The following is a 21,048-nucleotide window of genomic DNA, read 5'->3' as shown; positions in this document are numbered from 1 at the left end:
ATAAAAGATTTCAACCAGGAGCAGGTATATAATTCCTTATTAGCGTCCATTTTGGACCTTGTAACATACATTGTTTAACCTAACTTACTTTAACATTAATACATATTTTTTGCAGCTTCCAATCTTCTCAAATAATCTGCCCCTCTTCCATCTTCGTTCAGAATTTCTCCTCTATCTTCCCTCCCTTTTACATCCCTGTAGCACCCTACTAATACATGTCTTAAATCGTGTAACCAACCAGGAGCAGGTCCTGGTTGGTCCTAAACACAAGTAGATTTTGATTCTCCAATAGTGTCTTGGATAAAAGGTAAATGGAACTTTATTTGCACAAAAAGTCGTTGATGTTCGAAGAATTCAAATTCAATCTCGAATTTTCATAATAAATTTTCGAACAAGTTGGGGAATATTTATCAAATATCACACCAGAAAGCTCGCAAAAGAGTTACTCAGTGATTATGGAGTGCTTAAGTAATGGGACAAGAACAGTAAGTGTCGTTGTTCTGTTTTATTTCTCACAACAATGAAGACCGCCACATTTTGACACTTGAGCACTTCGAAATTCGAACAGGATATACCTTAGCCAACTTGCGGAATTATCAAGAAATAAGAAAGTCTCTGTTTTGGGTTTTCAAATATATTTTCGAATTTGTCAAGATCTACTTGTGAATGATAATACTTTCAAATTAAAAAATTTTGTTGGAGAGTAATGCCGGCTTCAGACCTAGGGTTTAGCCCAGTTCCCGAAAGTCTCAAATTTCAAAATAGTAACCAATTTTATTGATTTTTCAGTTTATAACAAAATCTGCCGAATAAAACGATCAAAATTACTAAACTTTATGTTCGGAAGCTGTGACGATTTTATATTAAATTTTAACCGTTTTGTGCTGAAGCTGTGCGCTTTTTATTTATAATTTGTAATTTATCCTCTTCATGTTGAAGTTATGAGTGCTTTACATACAAGTGAAATCATTTTAAGGTAAATTTGCGCGCAATTTGAACACAATATTAACCGTTTTATGCTGAACCAGTGCCGGTTCTGTGACAGCCTTTTTTTTAATTTAAGCTTTGCGGGTTTTATGCACAATTATGATCGTTTTTATTGAAGATTAATTTAAAAATAATTTATTTTGACTTTATTTTTTGCGTAGTTTGTTTAACGTAGTTTGTTTTAGTCTTAAGAAAGGATCGTTGGATCCAAAAGGCAGGAAATAAACTGAAATCTAACCACTTTTAAGAAAACAATGGCACATTTGCTTCTATAGCAAATGTACCATTTTTCATCCAATGCAGTTATTTTTGCAAAATTAATTCTCGTAAAGTCAACATCGCACTGATTTCTAACAGTGTAGCCCAAATACTAACACTAATATCATACTCCCAAAAATATTACCATGCTGGTAATGAGGGAAAAAAGTGAAATTGCAAGTGTATAGAATATTTATTATGTTTTGACGACCTTCATCACCATCCAAACTAAATATTTAACTTTGCGCCCGCAACCCCCTAAAAATGTCCCGTAAAATTTTAAAGCAGCTTTCACCTCAAAATTCTACATTAAAACCCATGGTGAATGAACTTGAATGTTTTGCAAAGTTCTTCAATATTTCGCTTAAAAAAAAAGAGTTTGCCAATTTGAAAATTCTACCCCATGAATATCTGTTGGATGAAGAATGACTTTCAGATTAGTCATGGTGAGAAATTTAGAATTCCATCATGTGGTGGATGGATTAAAAAATAAATACTAGAAGGGAGAAAACCTTCATTCTTTGGCACCACACGGCATGGAATATCTCTGCAAAAAAAAAAAAACTGAGTATTATTGATTTTATTTATACAATTTCTCCCTGAGTCTCATTGGAAGCTTTTGCATAATACAGCCACTTTGGCAAATTCTACTGTGCCATTAAAAATTAAACTCACATACGAGAAATTAAGCACAATTAGCAAGAAAGATAGGTTTTGCACCGTTTTGCAAGAAGTTGAACACCTGCGAAAATCCACACAGTCTATTTTCCACGATAATTGAGATGCAAATTGCCAGGGAAATTTATTGGAGTAAAAAATATTGTTTGCCAAGTGAAGTATTTTGCACCAATTTTGGAACACAAACTCGCTTGGTTCATTTACTGAGAAAGCAATACTGTTACCATGTGAAAGAAAAGATAAAATGTTTTAATACTTTTTTTTACATTTGAACCCAAAACATTCAGCTCACAAATGAGCTAATTGTAAATTAATTTACGATTTGTCTGTACCAAATAACGTTGTTAAATTATTTAGTACAGGTGGGTACTAAACTCAGGAAAAGATTATTGATTTTCCTTAAAAAGCATTTCAAGTAGAAGAAAATAACAATATTTATTGTAGATAAATAAATTAAATATTTGTACTAAAATTAAAAAGTGGACACAAAGAAATTAGGCTTAGATTTTTAGTACAGCTCAAATCTAATATAAGACGGATTAACCGTCAAGCAGCATTAAAAAAAGAAAACTTTTTATAAAGGCTTACAGATGCTAATAGAGTCATGATTTTTATTTAGATAATTGGTTTACTTGTACTAAAAAAAACTAGAGTTATGAAAATTATGAAGATGTAATAAACGTGTGATAAATACATTTGAAACTTGAAAACAATGACAAATGGTGCTAGTCCGATGAAAAAGAGGAATCTTTCACCTAGATATTTTTTTAGTACATGACTGCTCTCATGTGGTTCTGCGTAATCGCCTGTTCTTTGCATGGGTTTCTGTCACGACTGTTTAATGATTTTAGAACATAACTAGGACAGGGAAAAACAGTTGTAACAGGTACCGACATAGAGAAACGTCGATAACGCGGAATACATGAAAACAGTCATGTACTAAAAAGAATTCTTTGGTGAAAAAGTACCTCCTTTTAATTTTTCATGCACGGAGACCCTGAAACTGTACTCTTAATATTTAGAACATGCATGTACTACACTGACTCATTACAGGCTGTTTAAACTTTCTTACAAGGCATCGTAAAAAAATATTAGAAGTGTTTTCATAGCTTTTTTAGAAATAGCAAAATTAATTATGTTCGCATAAAAATCTTAAAAACCTCAGAGCCTTAAGTAATATCGCGTTTTGGAATCAAAAAAATCTTTGTTAGAGAAAATATTAATCAAACTGATGTAGGTATTTAAAACTTACCGACTTAACTATTTCGCATTCAAAATTTTCATGATCAGAAAGGTGTACCTGAGGCATAAGGAATAGTTTCGAAATTCATGTGATAATCTTATAAATTTTGTAATAAAATGTTCCTAAATTTAGAACCTTTTAAGTTACAAGTTTTGGTACTGCTAGAGTAAGATGAATAAAAGAAATATTTTACAGAATCTCAGATAAAAGGTTAGAAGAAGAAATTTCATGATGCAACATTTTTATCTACAATATTTGAGTTATTTCGTGATCTTGAAAGTATACAGTGTGTATATGTATCGTGTACTAAATCTTATTAAAAGTTCTCTTAAAAAGTCAAAGTGGAAAATTTGTAGAAATATTTAGGTTTACAACGTTATGCGAAACATTAAAACACGTCTTCATGCTCTCAGCTACATGTACTAAAATAAATAGCTACCTCTTGCATGTACTAAATAATTTTATGACATTTAAAAGTTATTTTAAGCGACGAATCTGGAAAATTATTAATTTTTCAGCACCAACGATTCATAATAGCTCCGGCACACCTTTTAGATCTGTAAAATTTCATGTGATCGAAATTCACATTCCTTTCTTTCTCAAAAGTTCTAGATATCCTAGTCTATCCTACACTTGCGTATTTTTCTTCTTCTTTTTTTTTGAACATCGCACCAAATTAAAATTAGTTCAGTCCAATTTTGAAAGCGAATGACTGGGAAAGACTTATGCACATCCTTTGAGAAAGAAAGAAAAGTGAATTTATTCTTTATGAAATTTTCCTGATCTTAAAGGTGTGCCAGCGCTATAAGAAATGTATTTCAAATTTACCGTGTGAAAAAATTGCATACATTTAGGGGAATTTCAAAAATTATTTATAAATGTGATCCTAATTGTAGAGTAAAGTGGTACAAGTTGGACAATAGTACAATTTGAGCAGGGCTTTTTTCTTGATAAATTTAGTACTTCATTTTTATGTGTATATTTTTAATGCTTTAGTTTCATAATTTGGTTCCTTGTACTTAAAAACAAATTTTGTACTGTATTTATCAAGAAAAACGCCATGTCCAACTTGTACCGACGAATTGTCTAACTTGTAACACTATGTCCAACTTATATCACTTTACCCTAGGCAATTCATATCATATTCTTTCAATCCGTTTTCACTTAAGCCGGAACTCTTTGTAATTTTTCTGAATTTACCACATAAAAATTCTGAATATTTTATATGACAATATCATACGGTTACAGAATCCCTTTAGGGGAAAGCGCGCTATCTTCGGACGATTTATGCTCCGCACAAATAATTTTTTTCAATGTGTAATAAATGAATTTGGCCCATTATAATATTATATTTTAATATGTAATATTTTCAGCTGAATTGCAATCGGTTAGCATTTGGTGCTCGCTGGGTAGCTGAAACAGGCAGACTTTCAGCTTATTTGCGGTCAGCAAAAATATGCTAACCAGTCAGCAGTTCTCGAACAAAGTGTTAACCGAATATTTGATTCTTCTCAATGGAACAGCTCCATTATTTTCTGCTAATCAACTTAAGCTTTCATGAAATGGACTAAATAATTAGTACCTTTTTTATCCTGTGGCATTCTTCATCTGATACACAAAAAAAACCGCGCCGTTTGAATTCAATCTCTCTGGCTGAGCAGAAAATCTCGCGAATGAAATGGTAATACAAAGTAAAACAAAAATCAGCAAAAGGATGAATAATTAATCGCGAAGAGTAGGTCTTTAATCTGATTGTGTGGTGATTTAACAATTTCTGCGAGATATTTCCCCAACATTGTTTCCCTCTCGCCAGTTTTCTTTTCCTGCATTTTCCATCTCACTTCAGCCGCCCGAAAAGCTTTTCCTGTGGAGCTTTTCTCTCCACACAATTTGGGGATTTTCTGCGATATGGTTTTTTTTTGGCTTGTTCCAGTGAGAGAACAATGCGAGGATGTTGAGAAGAATGAAGGAATTTTTTTTTCGGAGGAATTCTACCTTTAGGTGAGCTTTTTGGGAATTTTTTTTTGCATGGGAGCTTTTCAACCCCCCAAAAACACCCCCTTCTGGAGATCTTTCTTACCCCTGTTTGAGAGGGAATTGAAGTGAGTCCGATGTATGATGGTTTTTCACCCGTGAAAGTCCATTGGATATTTTCCACCACTTCCGGAAAATCTTCTATCCTTGTTGGATTGATAGGGTTAGGGAGAGATGGATAGATGTGAGCTTTCTAGGTGAAATAGTACACTTGTTTCGTGGTCTCTGTTACCCCTATGTTGTGGAATTGAAGATCCCAACATCAATGTTGGATGGTGTTTTCCACCAATCCTTAAATAAATGAACACAGCACAGGCGCTCTGACTCAATCTACAACTGAGAGTTCCGCCCTCGTGACGATGGTGATGGCTTCGTGAGGATTTTCCCTCGTCCAAGAGGGGTAATATTCACCCCCAGAAATATTATTCTGATGCTTGATACAAGAAAGAAGACCAACCTCCCGCGTCCGTCACTGTTCAAAACACCCGACCCTTCAGTCTCCTGGACAATTTTTTCCCGCACCTTTTCCTGTCCACGTTCACCCTCACAATGTCTCGAGATTTAGTTGCAATTGTGGTGTCTTTCGAGTGAGACATTTTAGTTCCAAAGCTCACACAGTTTATACCCCAAAAGAACTGATACAGTGCTAAAAATAAGCTGAAATACTGGTGAAGAAACCTTCCCATGGTGTGTGCAAAAATTCTCGTGATCACTCAACAAGATCTTCTCCACCCATTTAAGATCCTTTTTTTATTTAATTTTTGTTTAAATTCTCCTTTAAAAAAATACTTTGAACCACGCTAAAATAGCCTATCTCTCTCTCTCGACAAAAACCCTTCTCATGAATAAATCTCCTAGAACATCAGCTGACCACTCAACACACTCCCAAGGATTAAGTGATTTTTAATTGAATAAAAACGCACAGGGCAATAATTTGTGTCAGTGAGTCGTGGGGACAAAATGTTTTTGAATAAATAAAATGATAAAAATAGCTTTTTGGAATGTTAAAATGCAATTTGTCCGGTGGTGGTGAAAATTGAAAATAATTAATTGTCCCATGAATATTTCACTCAATGGGAGTCAACTTTTTTTTTATAGCTCTCATGACTTGTATAAACATTTCCTTTGACCAAGATCCCAAAGATAAATCAATCAAACTTGTCCAGTTTATCCAAGATTTACCGCATTAAGGGCTTTTGCGAATTCCAGCAGAAACATTGGCAAGACCTCAAGCCCAATTATCACCCAAGAAGCAAAATAGCTGCCTTATAGAACCAACTATTAAACAAGTCTTATAGTGCACTTTTAAAAGACTTACTGTGTTATCACACTTGCACATTTAAATTTTAATATGATTCACATTAATTGTCGCTGGTGAGAGTCCAAATGTGTAATTTGTGTTTTTGAATCATTTTATATTCAAAATTTGATCAATTTGTTGATAAAAAGGTAGACTTGACCCGCAAAATTTGATATAAATTGGTTTATAGCATTAATGCGAAAAATTAATGCGATTTTCTCTTTAATTTTTTAATGTGAAAAATATTTATGCTTTAGGTAATTTTAAACTTATTTTTGCAGGCCAAGTCCACTTCTTTATCAATAAATAGAAAAACCCCAAATATTAAGTGACTCAAAGACACAAATAACATATTTGGACGCTCACAAGCGACAATTAATGTGAATCACATTAAAATTTTAATGTGCAAGTGTGATAACGCCGTTAAAGTGAGTATTTTCTGTTGAAATTCCTATAGAAGCTTTTAAGATCCTTATGAGTGCGCCACTTTACTTATAGTAATCTCAGTGATGAAACCAAGAGCGTTATAAGCAAATAAAAATATTTTTGATTCTATAGTGCCTTAGGGGAGACTGGGGCAAAACTTGTCAAAACGCATATTTAATTCTTTCACGAGCTCTGAAAAAACTTATACGTTTTATAATGAGCATATTCTTATAGAAAATTTACTGCTCTACAACATTGCAGAAGACTATTTTCCTCTATCTCGAAAGAAATGTGATTTTCGAATAATTTTCTAAAAGTCGATTTTGTGGAGATTCTCAAAATTGCTTGGGCAAATTTTGTCAGTCTTCGGATAATTTGTGATGTTTTACTCTCGCAAGCGTTAAAAAAATATCAAATAGACATATTTTTATAGGAAATATATTCCTCTACAACTTTGTCGAAGATAATTTTTCTCTATCTTAACGAGAAATGTGCTATTGATATTTTCTGTAAGCCAAATATTCCAAAAATAGGGCTCAAAATTTCATTATTTTTTTATTTTACATAATCCTTCCACGAACCTCTTGAAACTTTGAAAGTTTAAGAAGGTTCATGGAGGCTATATATAATAAAAATTTCAAACCTCAGTCTCTTTTATTTTGGAAAATAGTGCATATTGAAATTTTCGTTTTGACAAATTTTGCCCCAGTCTCCCCTACTTAAGGAATTCAACAGGACTATATTAAGACAAAATTGCTTCTTGGGCAAACTCAAAATATTTTAAATTTTTAGTGAAAGTGTTCAAGAAGCTCCCCCAAAGAAATTATGTTCGGATGTATAATCGCATATTCAGTACAATTAGATAAACCGGGAATATAAAAAACGGTTAGGGTAAGATGAGGTAATTCGGAATCTATCTATTTTGGAATTGTAAGATTTTCTCGCTGATTCAGATAGCCAAAGAGAAAAAGAAAGCCACGAAGATGCACAAGACTTTATACTGGCTTCAGACTTAATGTAGGCTTCAGACTGGAGGTTTAGCTCTGTTCCCGAATATCTCAAAAATCTAAATAACAAGCAATATTATTGATTTTTCAAAATCTAATGGATCATTTGCCCTTAATATCCAATTCTAAAGAACAATTTCCCAAAAAATCGTGTCTGATAAGGAATTAGAGGAGTTAAGGCAGATGGTTAAGCCTTAGGTCCGAAGCCCGTATAAGGCTTAGTCATATGGCTTAACGGTTATAATTTCTTATCAGTCAAGATATTTTGAAAAATTTACCTCAGGATTGGATTGTAAAAGACAAATGACCTAATAGATTGTGAAAAAGCAATAAAATTGGTTGTCATTTAGGATTTTGAGACCTTTGGGAACTGGGATAAACTTCTAGTTTAAAGACCGCTTTAAGTGGTCTTCAGACTAGATGTTTAGCCCAGTTCCCGAAAGCTTCAAATTGCAAAATATCAATCAATTTTTTCGATTTTTGAAAATCTTGCGGATCATTTGCTCTCAATATTTAATACTAAATCAAAATTTTCCCAATAACCTTTACCAATAACTAGTTAGAGAAGTTAAGTCATATATACTACTTCGTTGTTTAGGGCCAAATTAGGACAGGGTCTAATTTTGCCACCTTTCAGACACATTTCAGACCTAAGACTTAGTCATATGGCTCAACTGGTCTAATTCCTTATCAATAACAATTTTTTGGAAAAATTTAACTTAGGATTGGATTATAAAAGATGAGCGACCTATAGATTCTAAGAAAAACAATAAAATTTCTCGCTATTCAGGCTTTTGAGACCTTTGGGAACTGGGCTAAACCTCCAGTCTGAAGACCGCCTTATACGGGCTTCAGACCTAAAGTTTAACTATCTGGCTTAACTCGTCTAATTTGTCATCGAGCACGGTTTTTTAGAAAATTGTTGTTTAGGATAGAATATTAAGGGCAAATGATTCATTAGATTTTGAAAAATCAATAAAATTGCTTGTTATTAAGATTTTTGAGACCTTCGGGAACTGGGCTAAACCTCCAGTCTGAAGCCGGCATTACATTCCATCAAACTAGATAAGTGATAAAATAATTAGTGAGTCCATTGCTTGCAGTTTACACGGTCTTCAAAACCTAGGTTTAGGTAATTGGCTTAAGTTTTAAAATTTCAAAGCAGTGTTTTCTTCGATTTCGTATTAGGCCGGACTTTCGGAAGAATTTTGACTTAGGACAGGATATGAAGAAAAGTGATCCATCAGATTTAAAAAAAAAAACCTATAGTTTTTTTGTAATTTGGGATACAGAATAATTCGGAAACTGAATTAAATAATGGCCTATCGGTTTGGGAAAGTGCCCAGTCCAGATGCTTCATTAGATCCGAAGCTTCATAATGACTAAATTTTTCCTATGTTTAAAAACTAAGGGAAAGTACCCATATGCGAAATCACATTTATTCAGAAACATAAGAAAAATGTAGTCATTACGAAGCTTGGGATCGTAAGAAAAATGGACACTTTCCCCTATTCATTTTTCTATAAATTTTTACGGGCACTTAATGGGTCAAGTGGTAGAGCACTCGCTCTGTGATGCAAGTGTCCAGGGTTCGAATCCCGTTTAAGTCACCTGGAATTTTTCTGGTGTTAAAGGTGTTCGGATTGCATCCAGTGAGCTTCACTGCAATTGATTCCACGGGGCATAGGAATGACAACCTCATCCCGTACAAGAAAAAATAATAATGCATGTCTAGAAATCCCTTTGCGGGAAGGCCTTGTTCTTTCATGGAATGTTGCGCCAGTATTGTTATTTTTATTATAAATTTTTACATAGTAACAGTAAACCTACTGGCAAGTTTTCCTCCAAAGACAATTCACTTATCACACTGATATTTTTTGAAATTGTGCATTATTTTTTAAAATACATTATTCATAATCCTCGCATGAATTTTTAAAACAAAATTCTGAGCAAATTTGTTTCAATCGAATCTGAATATTTTGTATAACTATCTTTAGAGACTTTTGCAAAAATAAAGTCTCCAAAAGCTTTTAATAAAATACTGAAATTTAGTATATCTCAAAATTTGAAGAGAAAGTAATAACTTTACCTTTTTAAATGATTTTTGACACAGCACAATTTTAAATTGCAGTCCAAGGGGTAAAATGATAACTTTTAGATAATAATGAATTGATAGTATCGATAAATCAATATCTGATAGATTTACAGAATAACAGATTTTTAAATATTGTTAAACCCCTGTTTGATACTGTTAACGCGTTAGTTATAAATTTCAATTTTTCAGAATCTACAGTCGATACTATCGAAAAGATGTTAGGCTATCACCCCAGGTGTTTATACGAAAAGTCTCCAAATCAAGAATTTACGTCAATTAATGCCGCTGTATTTTCAGAGTCTTATTTCTCTTTTAAAGTTCGAAAAACAATAAAGAATATTGTTAATTTATGAGAAAAATCAACAATTATCAGAGATAATTCATCAAGTCTCCAAAGTCTTGAAAATTCTGAAATTGAAAATTTTATTCTGAAAATAAGATTACTTAACCGTTAGCTATACGTAATTAAATGTACTAGAAAGTATTATTTCTCACTGAATTCTGATTGGCGAGAGATTAAAAAAAAATCAAAAGGTCATCTTAGCAAAGAATAGTGAGAATTGTGACTACATTGATATACGATTTCTTTCGCATATTTCTAAAGAAATCTGAGCCTTACAGTTATTTTATTTAATTCCACAATTATTTTGTAGAACTAAATTACAATACCTTAAAACCTAGTTTCTTTTAGAAATGTTTGGTAGATCAATATGACCGCAGTATGAGCTCAAAGTAGCCCTACATATCCATATGAGTCTTGAATAAAAGATCTTGTAGGATAAAAACTTAAAATTTTGGAGACAACGATTTTCTAGCACCCGATATGTCCGATCAGCAAAGGCCATTTTTAAGATAATGTATTAAAGCAAAGCTTATGAAAAGCAGGACTACAAAATCGGCTACGATTGAAAAATATTTAAAACTCTTTAGCTGTAATTAACAATTAATTTCAATTAAACGAAAGCACGTTACCTTCGGACGACTGAAGCTTCGCACAACTCATTTTTTCTAAGTCCTAATGGACTTATCCCATGATTCTTTTTAAGAAAATTGACACATAAAACTAGCTACTAAAACATAATATCATAATGCATTAAGTTTATTAAAGATATTGAAAAAAAATAATTGTTCGAAGCTTCAGTTGTGCGAAGGTAGCCCGCTTTCCCCTACCGTAGATGCGGCTAACTGTGCCCTCTTCCTGTTTGTAAGCTTTTCTTTAATTCTAGCACTTAAGGATGGTTTTATCGATCCGATCTGCCATGTATGATCCAGTCATGGGTCTGCCCATGTCTGCACCAGTCATCCATGGAGGGCAAAGTCACCATCGCCTACCATAAAGATGATAAGGTCTCCAAACTTTTAAAGCTTTTGCCATAAAAGATTCTTTATTCAAGAATAGTCCTAACATTTCATTGCCGTTAAAAAGAGGTTTCTAAAGACAAAATTGAAGCCTAAACGTTCTATGAATATTTTCACACATTTTTCCCCAACAAAAAGGGAAAGGAACGAGGTGGAAAATAGGACTTCATGCTGATGAATTCCAAATTTCTCTTGTGCAAACAAGTGGTCACGATCAAAACACATTTTCTATTTTACGTTCGATTAATTACCAGTCCTTTTTTTCCAACCTTGGTACTCGTGAAAAAGACTAGCTTAGAGGGTTGATGGGTGCTACCACCCTCAGTAGCAATTGATTAATTTTCCTGCAGTGTTGAGTGACATTTTTTTAATTTTTCCGCAATCTCTGGTGCGTTTGTCAATGCTGAGATTTTTCGCGTGTTTTCCGAGATCACGTAAATATTTTCCACCCTTTTCTTTTTTTTTTTTTGTTGGTGAGACCTGCAAGGCAGAAAATCAACTACGGAACGTACAAGAGATCCAATCAAAAGGCTTTCAATTTGTGTGGTTATGCAAAGTGGCGGGAAAATGTGATTTAACCATCCACATGCGCTTTTTCTTTTGAGCTTTCATTTTCTCAAGACCATCTTGTAATTTATGAGTTATTTTGCAACCAGGACGAACGCCAAGATACAGAAAGCTCCTGGTGAAAGTAACAGATGCAAAAAAGTTTGAGCTTGATGGTTTTGGAGAAAGAAAAAAGGGAGATAAAAAAGCGCCGGGTCTTGCGCGCAAATAAATTATTTACAGGACAAAAATAGTTTAAACTGTTTTTTACCGACGGGTAGAGAAACTTTTTCAAAGTTCCTTTTAACTCTCATTACATCGTTCTTCTGTGAGCTTTCTGGCCAGAAAAAAAGACACACACTCACACGAATCTTGTGCAACATCCAAGGTTGTAAATTACTTTTACGTAGTTTTTCTCCCTCGTTTCCCAAACATCTTTGAGACAAAATTTTCATCCAACTGATGGAGATAAATATCACCCTCTCCTGACGATCCTTCAATTTTAAACACTCACAACTTTTCCCTCAAAGCTCAAAAGTTTCTGCGGGAGAGAGAAAGGCACTATGACTAATATTAAATTACAGTGAAAGCTTTTTTCAACCCCTTTAAACCGATAAAAAAAAGACTAAAATGCATCACATTGAGCATGAAGACCACAAACATGATACCAATTGATTCCTGAAGACTTCAAAATCACAAAGAAAAAAAACAAACTTTCTCAGACTTTCTTGAACTTTTGGTGATCTCAGTGAATGGACAGAACAGGAACATTTTAGAGACAAAGTGGAAGAAATTCAGCTCAAAATTACGCGTCAGTAGATTTTTCTTCCCGCCTCTTGGTGGGCGGAAGGTAGGAAAACAAAAGTTTAAAGAAAGGACATAAAGCTGAATTGTTGTGTGTGCCATCGGTTGAAAAAACTGACTCAAAATTTACTCTCCGACGCCATTTGACGCCGCCAAGGCGTTGAAACTCGAGGAAGACTTCACGGGCGGCTGTATGACAATGTCCATGTATCCGTCGCCCGATAAGATGAAGATGGGAACACCAGGATGCTTCCCAGGACGCTACAGTCCCTCCTATCGGGGTCCTGATCAAATGCGAAGGTGTATGACAAATCCCTCGGTAAGTAATCTAACTTCTTATATCAGCTTTTCCTTGATACCTCAATCAGACTGGAGGTTTAATCCTTTCGACTGAGAAATCCGAAAAAGTTAAAATAACACTCCGGATATGTTTATTTTACCCTGCAGTATTGATCCGAAATCGGTGTAAATATTACACTTTTTAGGTGTATTAGGGGTTAAAGTTACCCTTTTTCATGTTAATTTTACCCTTACTATATATAAAAATTTATTTTAAGTTCAAAATATTTACAAATTATTTACAAATTTTTGTTTTACAAAGTTATATACAATATTTCCAAAAAAAAACCTTTTTGTTTCTATTGATTTACCCTTAAAAAGAAGTAAAATTAACATTAAATATGCTGATATATTCTGACACCTAAAAAGTGTTAAAGTGATGAGAAAAAAATGTTAATCACACTCTAGTTTTTTTCTCAGTGGTAAAAATCGGTGTGTAATCTAATGCATCATTTACACAGCAAAAAAATTTTTGCTACTTTACTATGATTTTTGTAAATTTTACATAAACATGCAATCGTGTGTACTGATACAAATTTGTGTAATTTATACACATTTTTTTCTGAAAACTGTGTAATCTTACACAAAATATGTAAAAAAAATGTACACAACTGTGTAATCATCGTAGTTGATAACACAGTTTACCAATTACATAAAATTTAAATTACACATTTTCAGATTACGTGTTCGGCTGAAATACATATTTGAATAGGGGAGACATAATTGAAGCTACTCAATCGCTTCAAAAATTTCTAATTTTCGCAGTTTTATAGAAAATTTACCGCTCTACAACTTTGTGAAAGTCATTTTCCTCTATTTTGTAAGGAAATACATTTATCGAGCTGTTTCGTAAAAGGTAATTTTGTGACCATTCTCAAAAATGTAGAGGCAAATAGTACCAGGTATGGGATATTATCACAATTTGATTTGCTTTATAACGGACTTCCATAAATTAAAAAAAAAATACTTAGATGACATATTTTCAAAGGAAATTTATTCATCTACACCTTTGTAAAAAAGCGTTTTCTCTATCGTTTGACCATAGACGAGACATAGTAAAAACGTTCCTTTCGCCGTGATACATCAGAAATTGCATCGGGTTTTCATACTTTTTGCTCCATACGTTTTGTTACTTTTTACCCCAAGTGGTTATTTTTAATAAAAGGAATTTCTGGAGATAAGAATCTTTGTAAAATTCTAAAATAGATAGCGGATTCGTATTCAAAGAATCCAAATCATTTTGGAAATGTTCACCAGTGCATCAATTTTGAAAATAAAATAGGTGAAAAATTGTATCTGCTGTAAGGAAATTATTACAAAAATAGGGCTAAAAATTTCAATATTTTTAATTTTCTAAATTCCTTGTTCGAATTCTAAAAAAAACTTACGACATTGAACAAGGTCAATGGAGGCTATTTGTGGAAAAAAATTAAGTTGCTATCTTTTTTATCTTTGATTATATTGAATTTTAAAATTTTCGATTTGTGTCTTTTTGTCCCAGTCTCCTCTAACGTTACAAATATAATCGTTGTAAAAAGAAACAAACCAACGATCATCCTTGTAATCTTTCTTAGCGTGTACCCAAAAAAAATCGCTAACACTTGATACTTATGCAGGCTTCAGACCTAATGTCTTAAACACACTAACGATTTAAAGCGCGAGACGGCTTAGTCAGAAACTGACGGAAGTGTAATATAAGCTTTGCAAAATGTTGTACGATGCTAAGCAAACCAGGGCAGCTTCGTAAAAACCTTCACTAAATTTTCATTTTCCTGTAGAGAAAAATCCAAGGATTTCCAGGAATTTTGTAAGACGAAGAATCGTAAATATATATTAAGGGTAAATAGACCTCTGTATTAAAAAAAAAAAACATAAAAGAATTGGTTGCTTTTCAGGATTCTTGGGCATTTAGGAACTGGGCTAAACCTCTAGTCTGAAACCGCATTTATTCAGACTTGAATGAGGATCGAAAACCTTTCCAATAAACCCAAACTTACCGTAATCGGTTGATAAATACGTTCCCTAAAGCTGTTTTAGCATTCAATCTTGAAAAATATGCATCATAAATTCTACAAAGAGTCCTGCATAAACTAAAGCAATAAAAGAAAGATTAACTAAAATATTTTTAAAAATATGTTGGGATTTAAAACTTAAACCTCCAGTCTGAATAAATTATTAGGCCCAGTAACCTCTGGCTTCTGATTGAGCTTTTAGATGGTTACGCCTGGTTAGACGAGGTTTGAATAGTAAATTTTATCGTACATATTGAATGGTGATTAATAACGATTGCTGGTAATGTAAATTAAGTCATTGTGCCTGAATAATTAAGCAATAATAATAATACGGACATAATATCCCATAGAGGAACTAGACCTCCCAATCAAAATTTGTAGTCATACATTAATTATTTAAAAAATGGTGTATTTAAGTATTTGCTATTATATTATTCATTGTGTTTCTTCTACATTTGATAGTTTTTCTAAAATATGATATCCCCATACAGGTGAATTTTAATATATGATTTCCAATAAAACTTAGGCAATTTAGTTCACTTTTACTTCATTTGTACTAAAAAAAAAAGTCATTGCGATATTTGCCCAAAAATGGCATATTTATTTACTGAATTTTTATTGTACTAAATTTAATGGGCTTTAATAACTTTGCCACTGTTCTGCGTCAAAACTCATTATTTTTATCAAGCGTTGATTTAGTACAATTATGTGCTAATTTTTTCACAAATATAATATTCATTGTGGAGCTTATGAAATAATTCCGTTTGCTCACCCTTGAATTTCACTTTATTTTATATGAAATGAAACGTTACTGTTCTGTCAGTTGTTCAACAAAGCCCTACTGCCAACTAAATATTTTAGTACACAAAAAAAATGATTATTCTGAATTTTTTCACAGCGAAAATTAAAAGAAAATACTGTAGATAAATCATGTATCATATTTCAATTCTCTGGTTTATTAGTACTTCATGCCTGACAAACTCTTCTGACACAATGTGATTTAGGACAGCCATGTGCTAAAATTCAATAAAACAGTCATTGTTTATTTCGGTTTTGAATAACAGTGTATATGGTTTATTCAGATTTTTATTATCAAGATATCCCTATGCTCACCCTTAGGTTTTCTGTCAGTTGTTTTAGAAAGCAACACTATTGTCATAATTTTAGTACACAAGAAAAAATTATTATACTGAATTTTCCGATCAGTAAAAATCACAAGGATACATAGAGAAATCTTCCCATCATATTTCGATTCAGTGATATTTTAGTGTTTCATATTTAATGAATTCTCCTGCATCAAGGTGTTTTAGAACAGTCATGTACTAAACCAAAAAGCTACTGTTTCTTTTCGTTTTTGAATATAAGAGTTTATAGGTTAACATTTGTAGTCGTATTCTAATTTTAAATCACAATATTTCTCAATTTTCAGCCATAAGTCTTCTTTGAGTTGTTTTACAAAGCAACACTGTCAGTTCAATAGCTTTAGTACATAAGAAAAACTAAAATAATTTGAATTTTCTGATCAGTAAAAATTACAAAGTAAGAAGATAAATCATCGTACTATAATTCAATTCTAATTTTTCCTCAGTGTTTCTATTTTAATGAATTCTCCTGCCACGAGATGATTTAGAACAGTCATGTGCTAAAATTAAAAAAGCTACTGTTCGTGTCGTTTTTGAATTCAAGTGTTTATGAGTTAACAAATAATTAATTAATATATTTTCTTATTTTGTTAAAGTATCTAGGGTGAAATGAACGTCTATTGACACTTTAACAACTCGTGTCAGCACTTATTGACACCCTACTCTGTACCATTTGGGATATGATATTTGAACATCTCTCTTTATAGTAAAAGGTATATTACAAAAAAAACGTTACAGAAGTTCGCTGTCGAACAGACGTTCCTCCGACCCTATTTTAATTAATTATCCAGGCAAAATAATGATTTAGAACAGTCGTGTACTAAAAGTATATTCTCTGTAGTTTACGTGATTTTAGAAGCCCAAAGCGAATGGGTTAACATTGAATAACCATTAGCAAAGCCAAGGAGCGACATTTCAAGAAAAATTATGGAAAATGTCTCCATAAAAGGGCAAATTTGATCTTTAATGGTTGACAAGAGAAAATGTGTGGATGACGTCAAATAGACTACAAGTGATGATAACAGCGCAAAAGATATCGAAAAGAACCTTTGATATGCAAATTTTCTTGCTCATGCAAAGATTTTCCTCTGCCAAGTTTTCAAGCACTTATTTCGATGAATTATTAATCACAAGTTGATGCAAATCTTTCACTGCTTTTCCCCGATTTTTCTCTCACTCTGTCTCTCTTGCACAGCTTTTCCTTGTCACCTTGTATCCCTCTTGCTCTATTCTGTGACATTTGTCACTACGAATTTTCCTTTTTATCATGCCTGGATATTGTTTTCTTGAAGATCACGGAGGGTATATTTCTTGTGTTTTTGTTTTTTTGGATACCAAGATAAAAGAAAATGTCATTAAGAGGAAAGATTGAGTGATTTAGGGTGGATTGTAAAAATAAAAATCTATTTACCAAAAGCAATATACACCAATTAGTTCAATGGGATTTACGAGGAAAGGAAAGCTTGTTCGCCTAAAACGCTTTGGAGTCTCATCCTAATTGAGATCTTTCTCTCAACTTTTCTCCCCCAAAATTATTCCATTAATTCACCTTGAGATATCCCTTCCTGAGAACCCATGAATTTGCCTTGTTTTCCAAACAGGCACCCTACTCCGGAAAATGCTCACCTTCACAGAAAGTTCTCCATAGTAAATTCTTAGCGATGGTGATTAGAACAATTTGTTGCTTTCATCTCATCTTCTATAAATTTTCCGCCCTAATTAAAATCTGATCCAAACCCGGAAAAACTTTCCAAGGGTTGACTTTACGATGGAAAATTGCGCGTATAACAAATGATTCTAATTGCAATCTTTATGATACTGTCAGGATGTGTTTTAATTTACTGTCAGATGATAAATAATATCTTTTAAATTTGTGGCTTGTTGATGGTTGTAATTTGTAAGTTTCAGCCCCTTTTCATTTACACAAATACCATTTTTGGGGGTTAATTCTGTATTATTCCGCATTTACCTAGAGGAAAATTGCAAAATTATTGTTTGCAGCAAATTAATCTCCCAAAAGGGATTAATTAATTCCCAATTTTTCTAAATTATTTTTCTTTCTATCTTATTTTTTTGCACAAATTTTCCCCAGAAAGGTACACATAAAAGTTTCCTGAAGGACTCCATTTGTTTTATTCCCATTTAGTGAATGAAATAAAATTCCCAAGTGATGGCGGGAAAATCTCAAAGGGATTCTGTTGGTAATTGAATTAATTTTAAAAAAGAAATGGCTGTCAGTTAGTTTTTAAAATAGTTTGAATTCATTGGAAGAGTTCTATTGGAAATAAGGGAATTTCTGGAAAAGGGCTATGCTCAATAGAGAATAGGCATTCGCCATTTTGTGATACTCATTGCAAAAGGAAAGACCGGAAAATTTTGTGAGTAGGAAAAGAAACATATTTTGATTATTTGTAATTGATTAATTTGAAATCTGTTAGGAACACTAAGGAGGGGACAAGGATAGAAAAAGGATAGGATTAGTAAAGGAGAAGCAAATTGCTTGATTATGTAAGTTTAGATGGATTATTCTTTTTATTTAAAATCTGACGCCATGTTCTATAATTTATTTTAGCCAAAACTAGATCTGACTCCAAAAAGGAAAATTATTTGTATTCTGTTGTTGGGAAATATAATATCGTTTGGAAAAAATTACAGATTCCGTGTATAGATTTAATCTTATCATACAACCAGCCATATATCCTTCCATTTCAAAAAAAAAAAGAAAGAATACCCATCTTCCGACATTGAGAAGCTCCCTTTTGCTTAAATTCCATGAAGTTATCCTCCATCCTATCCCCCCTATCAGCCTTGCATACAATTTTCCCTTAGAATTGCCATCCCAGAGCGTCACATCTGGTGGCGCATTTGGGATGATCTAAAGCGATGGATGAAATACATATGCTTTATTTTCATCCCTATCGCTCCCTTCCGTGCGGTAGGAAGTTTATCCCAAAAATAGGGATCAAACATCAATAACACTTCTCATGCGCTTCCTCATTCTCTCCTCGGTACTCTAGCACTCAGTTTCCCTGCATAATATTCTAAAGAAAATGCTTCTGAGATTGCATGAGACCACAATATTTGAGGGAGAAGTTGCGAAAATAGAGTGGGAAATTTTGCAGAAAAGTTGAAGTCAGTAATGCTAAAGTCAAAGCTAAAATCAGCTAAAATCTTATAGCGGTAATGTCAACTAAATTTTTGAGGTTATGTTCAAAATAATTCAACCGTTTCTACCTATAAATGCTCAAAAACAATTTAAGCATCCTATAAACTTTAGTTTGACTAAAATGTGTGAGGTTATGTTCAAAATAAGTTACAGCTTCTGACGCGATATACAGTTTAACAATGATTAAATGTACTATATAAAGACGAAACATTTGGTAAAGTTATTTCTTTACGTAAAATTAAGCTGGAACAAGAGGCTAGGGAAAAATTAAAATTTAAGGTTATGTTCAAAATGAAAATAATAACTGCATCGCCAAGGGTGAATCTTTAACAAACAAAAAACTGAATCTGAATCAGTTTAAGGTTATAAAAATAGGTCCCGCTTAAAATCCCGAAAAGCCAGAATCCCGAAAAGGCAAAATCCAGAATGTGCCAAAATACGGATAAGTCAAAATCCCAAATATTCCAAAATCTCGAATAGTTCAAAATTCCGAAAGCCAAATTTCCGAAAAGGCAAGATTCCGAAAAGGTAAAATCCAGAATGGGCCAAAATACGGATAAGCCAAAATCCCAAAAGCCAAAATCCCGAAAGCCAGAATCTCGAAAAGGCAAGATTCCGAAAAGGCAAAATCCAGAATGGGCCAAAATACGGATAAGCCAAAATCCCAAATATGCAAAAATCTCGAATGATTCAAAATCCTGAAAGCCAAAATCCCGAAAAACCAAAATCTCAATAAGCCAGAATCCCGAAAAGGCAAGATTCCGAAAAGGTAAAATCTAGAATGGGCCAAAATACCAAAAAAAAAAAAATATCATACTAGGTACCTCCACGATTTTACTTACGCTTGTTGGAGGAAAAGGGAAATTTTCTGTGTTTTGGAAAATTATTTTATAGGTACATTTTCCTTCGTATAATTGTATCCCTTTGAGGATTTTGACCATTAGGGATTTTGTCTTTAGGTATTTTGGCTTTCGGGTTACCGATCCATTCGAGATTTTGTCTCTCTGGAATTTTGGGTTTTCGGGATTTTGGACGACACCGCATAAAATTATTTATTAGAATTTGTCAAGCATATGGGCGTGAATCAAAATTCTTAATGCTCTGTCTAGACAGACTTACGACTTAAACTGACAGACGGTTTAGTATGAAACTCATGGAAATGTAACCTGACCATTATTTTTTAATTAGAATTACGTTTGGCCGTCTCTCGCCTTAAGCCGTAGGTATGTTTAGTACATAATTGACTCAGACTGATCCTCAAGAATATTTATCCCGTACAATTTGGCGATAAAAGATCACTATGAGAGTTTACTATGAGAAATTTAATATTATGTGCATAAATTTACATCTCTTATTCCTTTGCTGCAAAACTTTAAAAACTTATTCTTGAGGATTAGCCTGAGTGCATTTGAACCTTAAAGTTGAAGCAATATTTTAATGTTGAAATATCTTAGTCATATTAGCAATATTAGTCATATTAAGCCTTTTAAAAACTTAAATATTCTATTACGTAAGTAAGTTATTTGAATTAGACCGACAAATATTTCAGTGCACAGGAAATGAGTTAACTACTCTAAATAAATAAATAGTTATTTACTCAATAATCTTTCTAAGAAAAACTATAACACCTCAGTATCTAATTCTACTTCTGA

At 33.0% G+C, this 21,048-nt stretch overlaps 1 protein-coding gene across 3 annotated transcripts in view; it reads left to right on the top strand.

Annotated features, from left to right (window-relative positions):
• Nucleotides 1–12,522: 12,522 nt before the first annotated feature.
• The window catches only part of LOC129806107 (inhibitory POU protein), a 77,320-nt gene continuing 68,794 nt past the window's right edge, over nucleotides 12,523–21,048 (top strand). For all 3 annotated transcript variants that reach the window (XM_055854463.1, XM_055854462.1, XM_055854464.1), the window contains exon 1: nucleotides 12,523–13,056. In XM_055854463.1, the coding sequence (XP_055710438.1) occupies nucleotides 12,931–13,056 (126 nt within the window). In that variant the 5' untranslated portion in view covers nucleotides 12,523–12,930. The remainder of the gene's footprint in view (nucleotides 13,057–21,048) is intronic.

This window comes from Phlebotomus papatasi, chromosome 3 (genome assembly GCF_024763615.1).
Source record: "Phlebotomus papatasi isolate M1 chromosome 3, Ppap_2.1, whole genome shotgun sequence".
NCBI classification, from domain to species: Eukaryota; Metazoa; Arthropoda; class Insecta; order Diptera; family Psychodidae; genus Phlebotomus; species Phlebotomus papatasi.
This window is presented reverse-complemented; position numbering and strand designations above follow the sequence as displayed.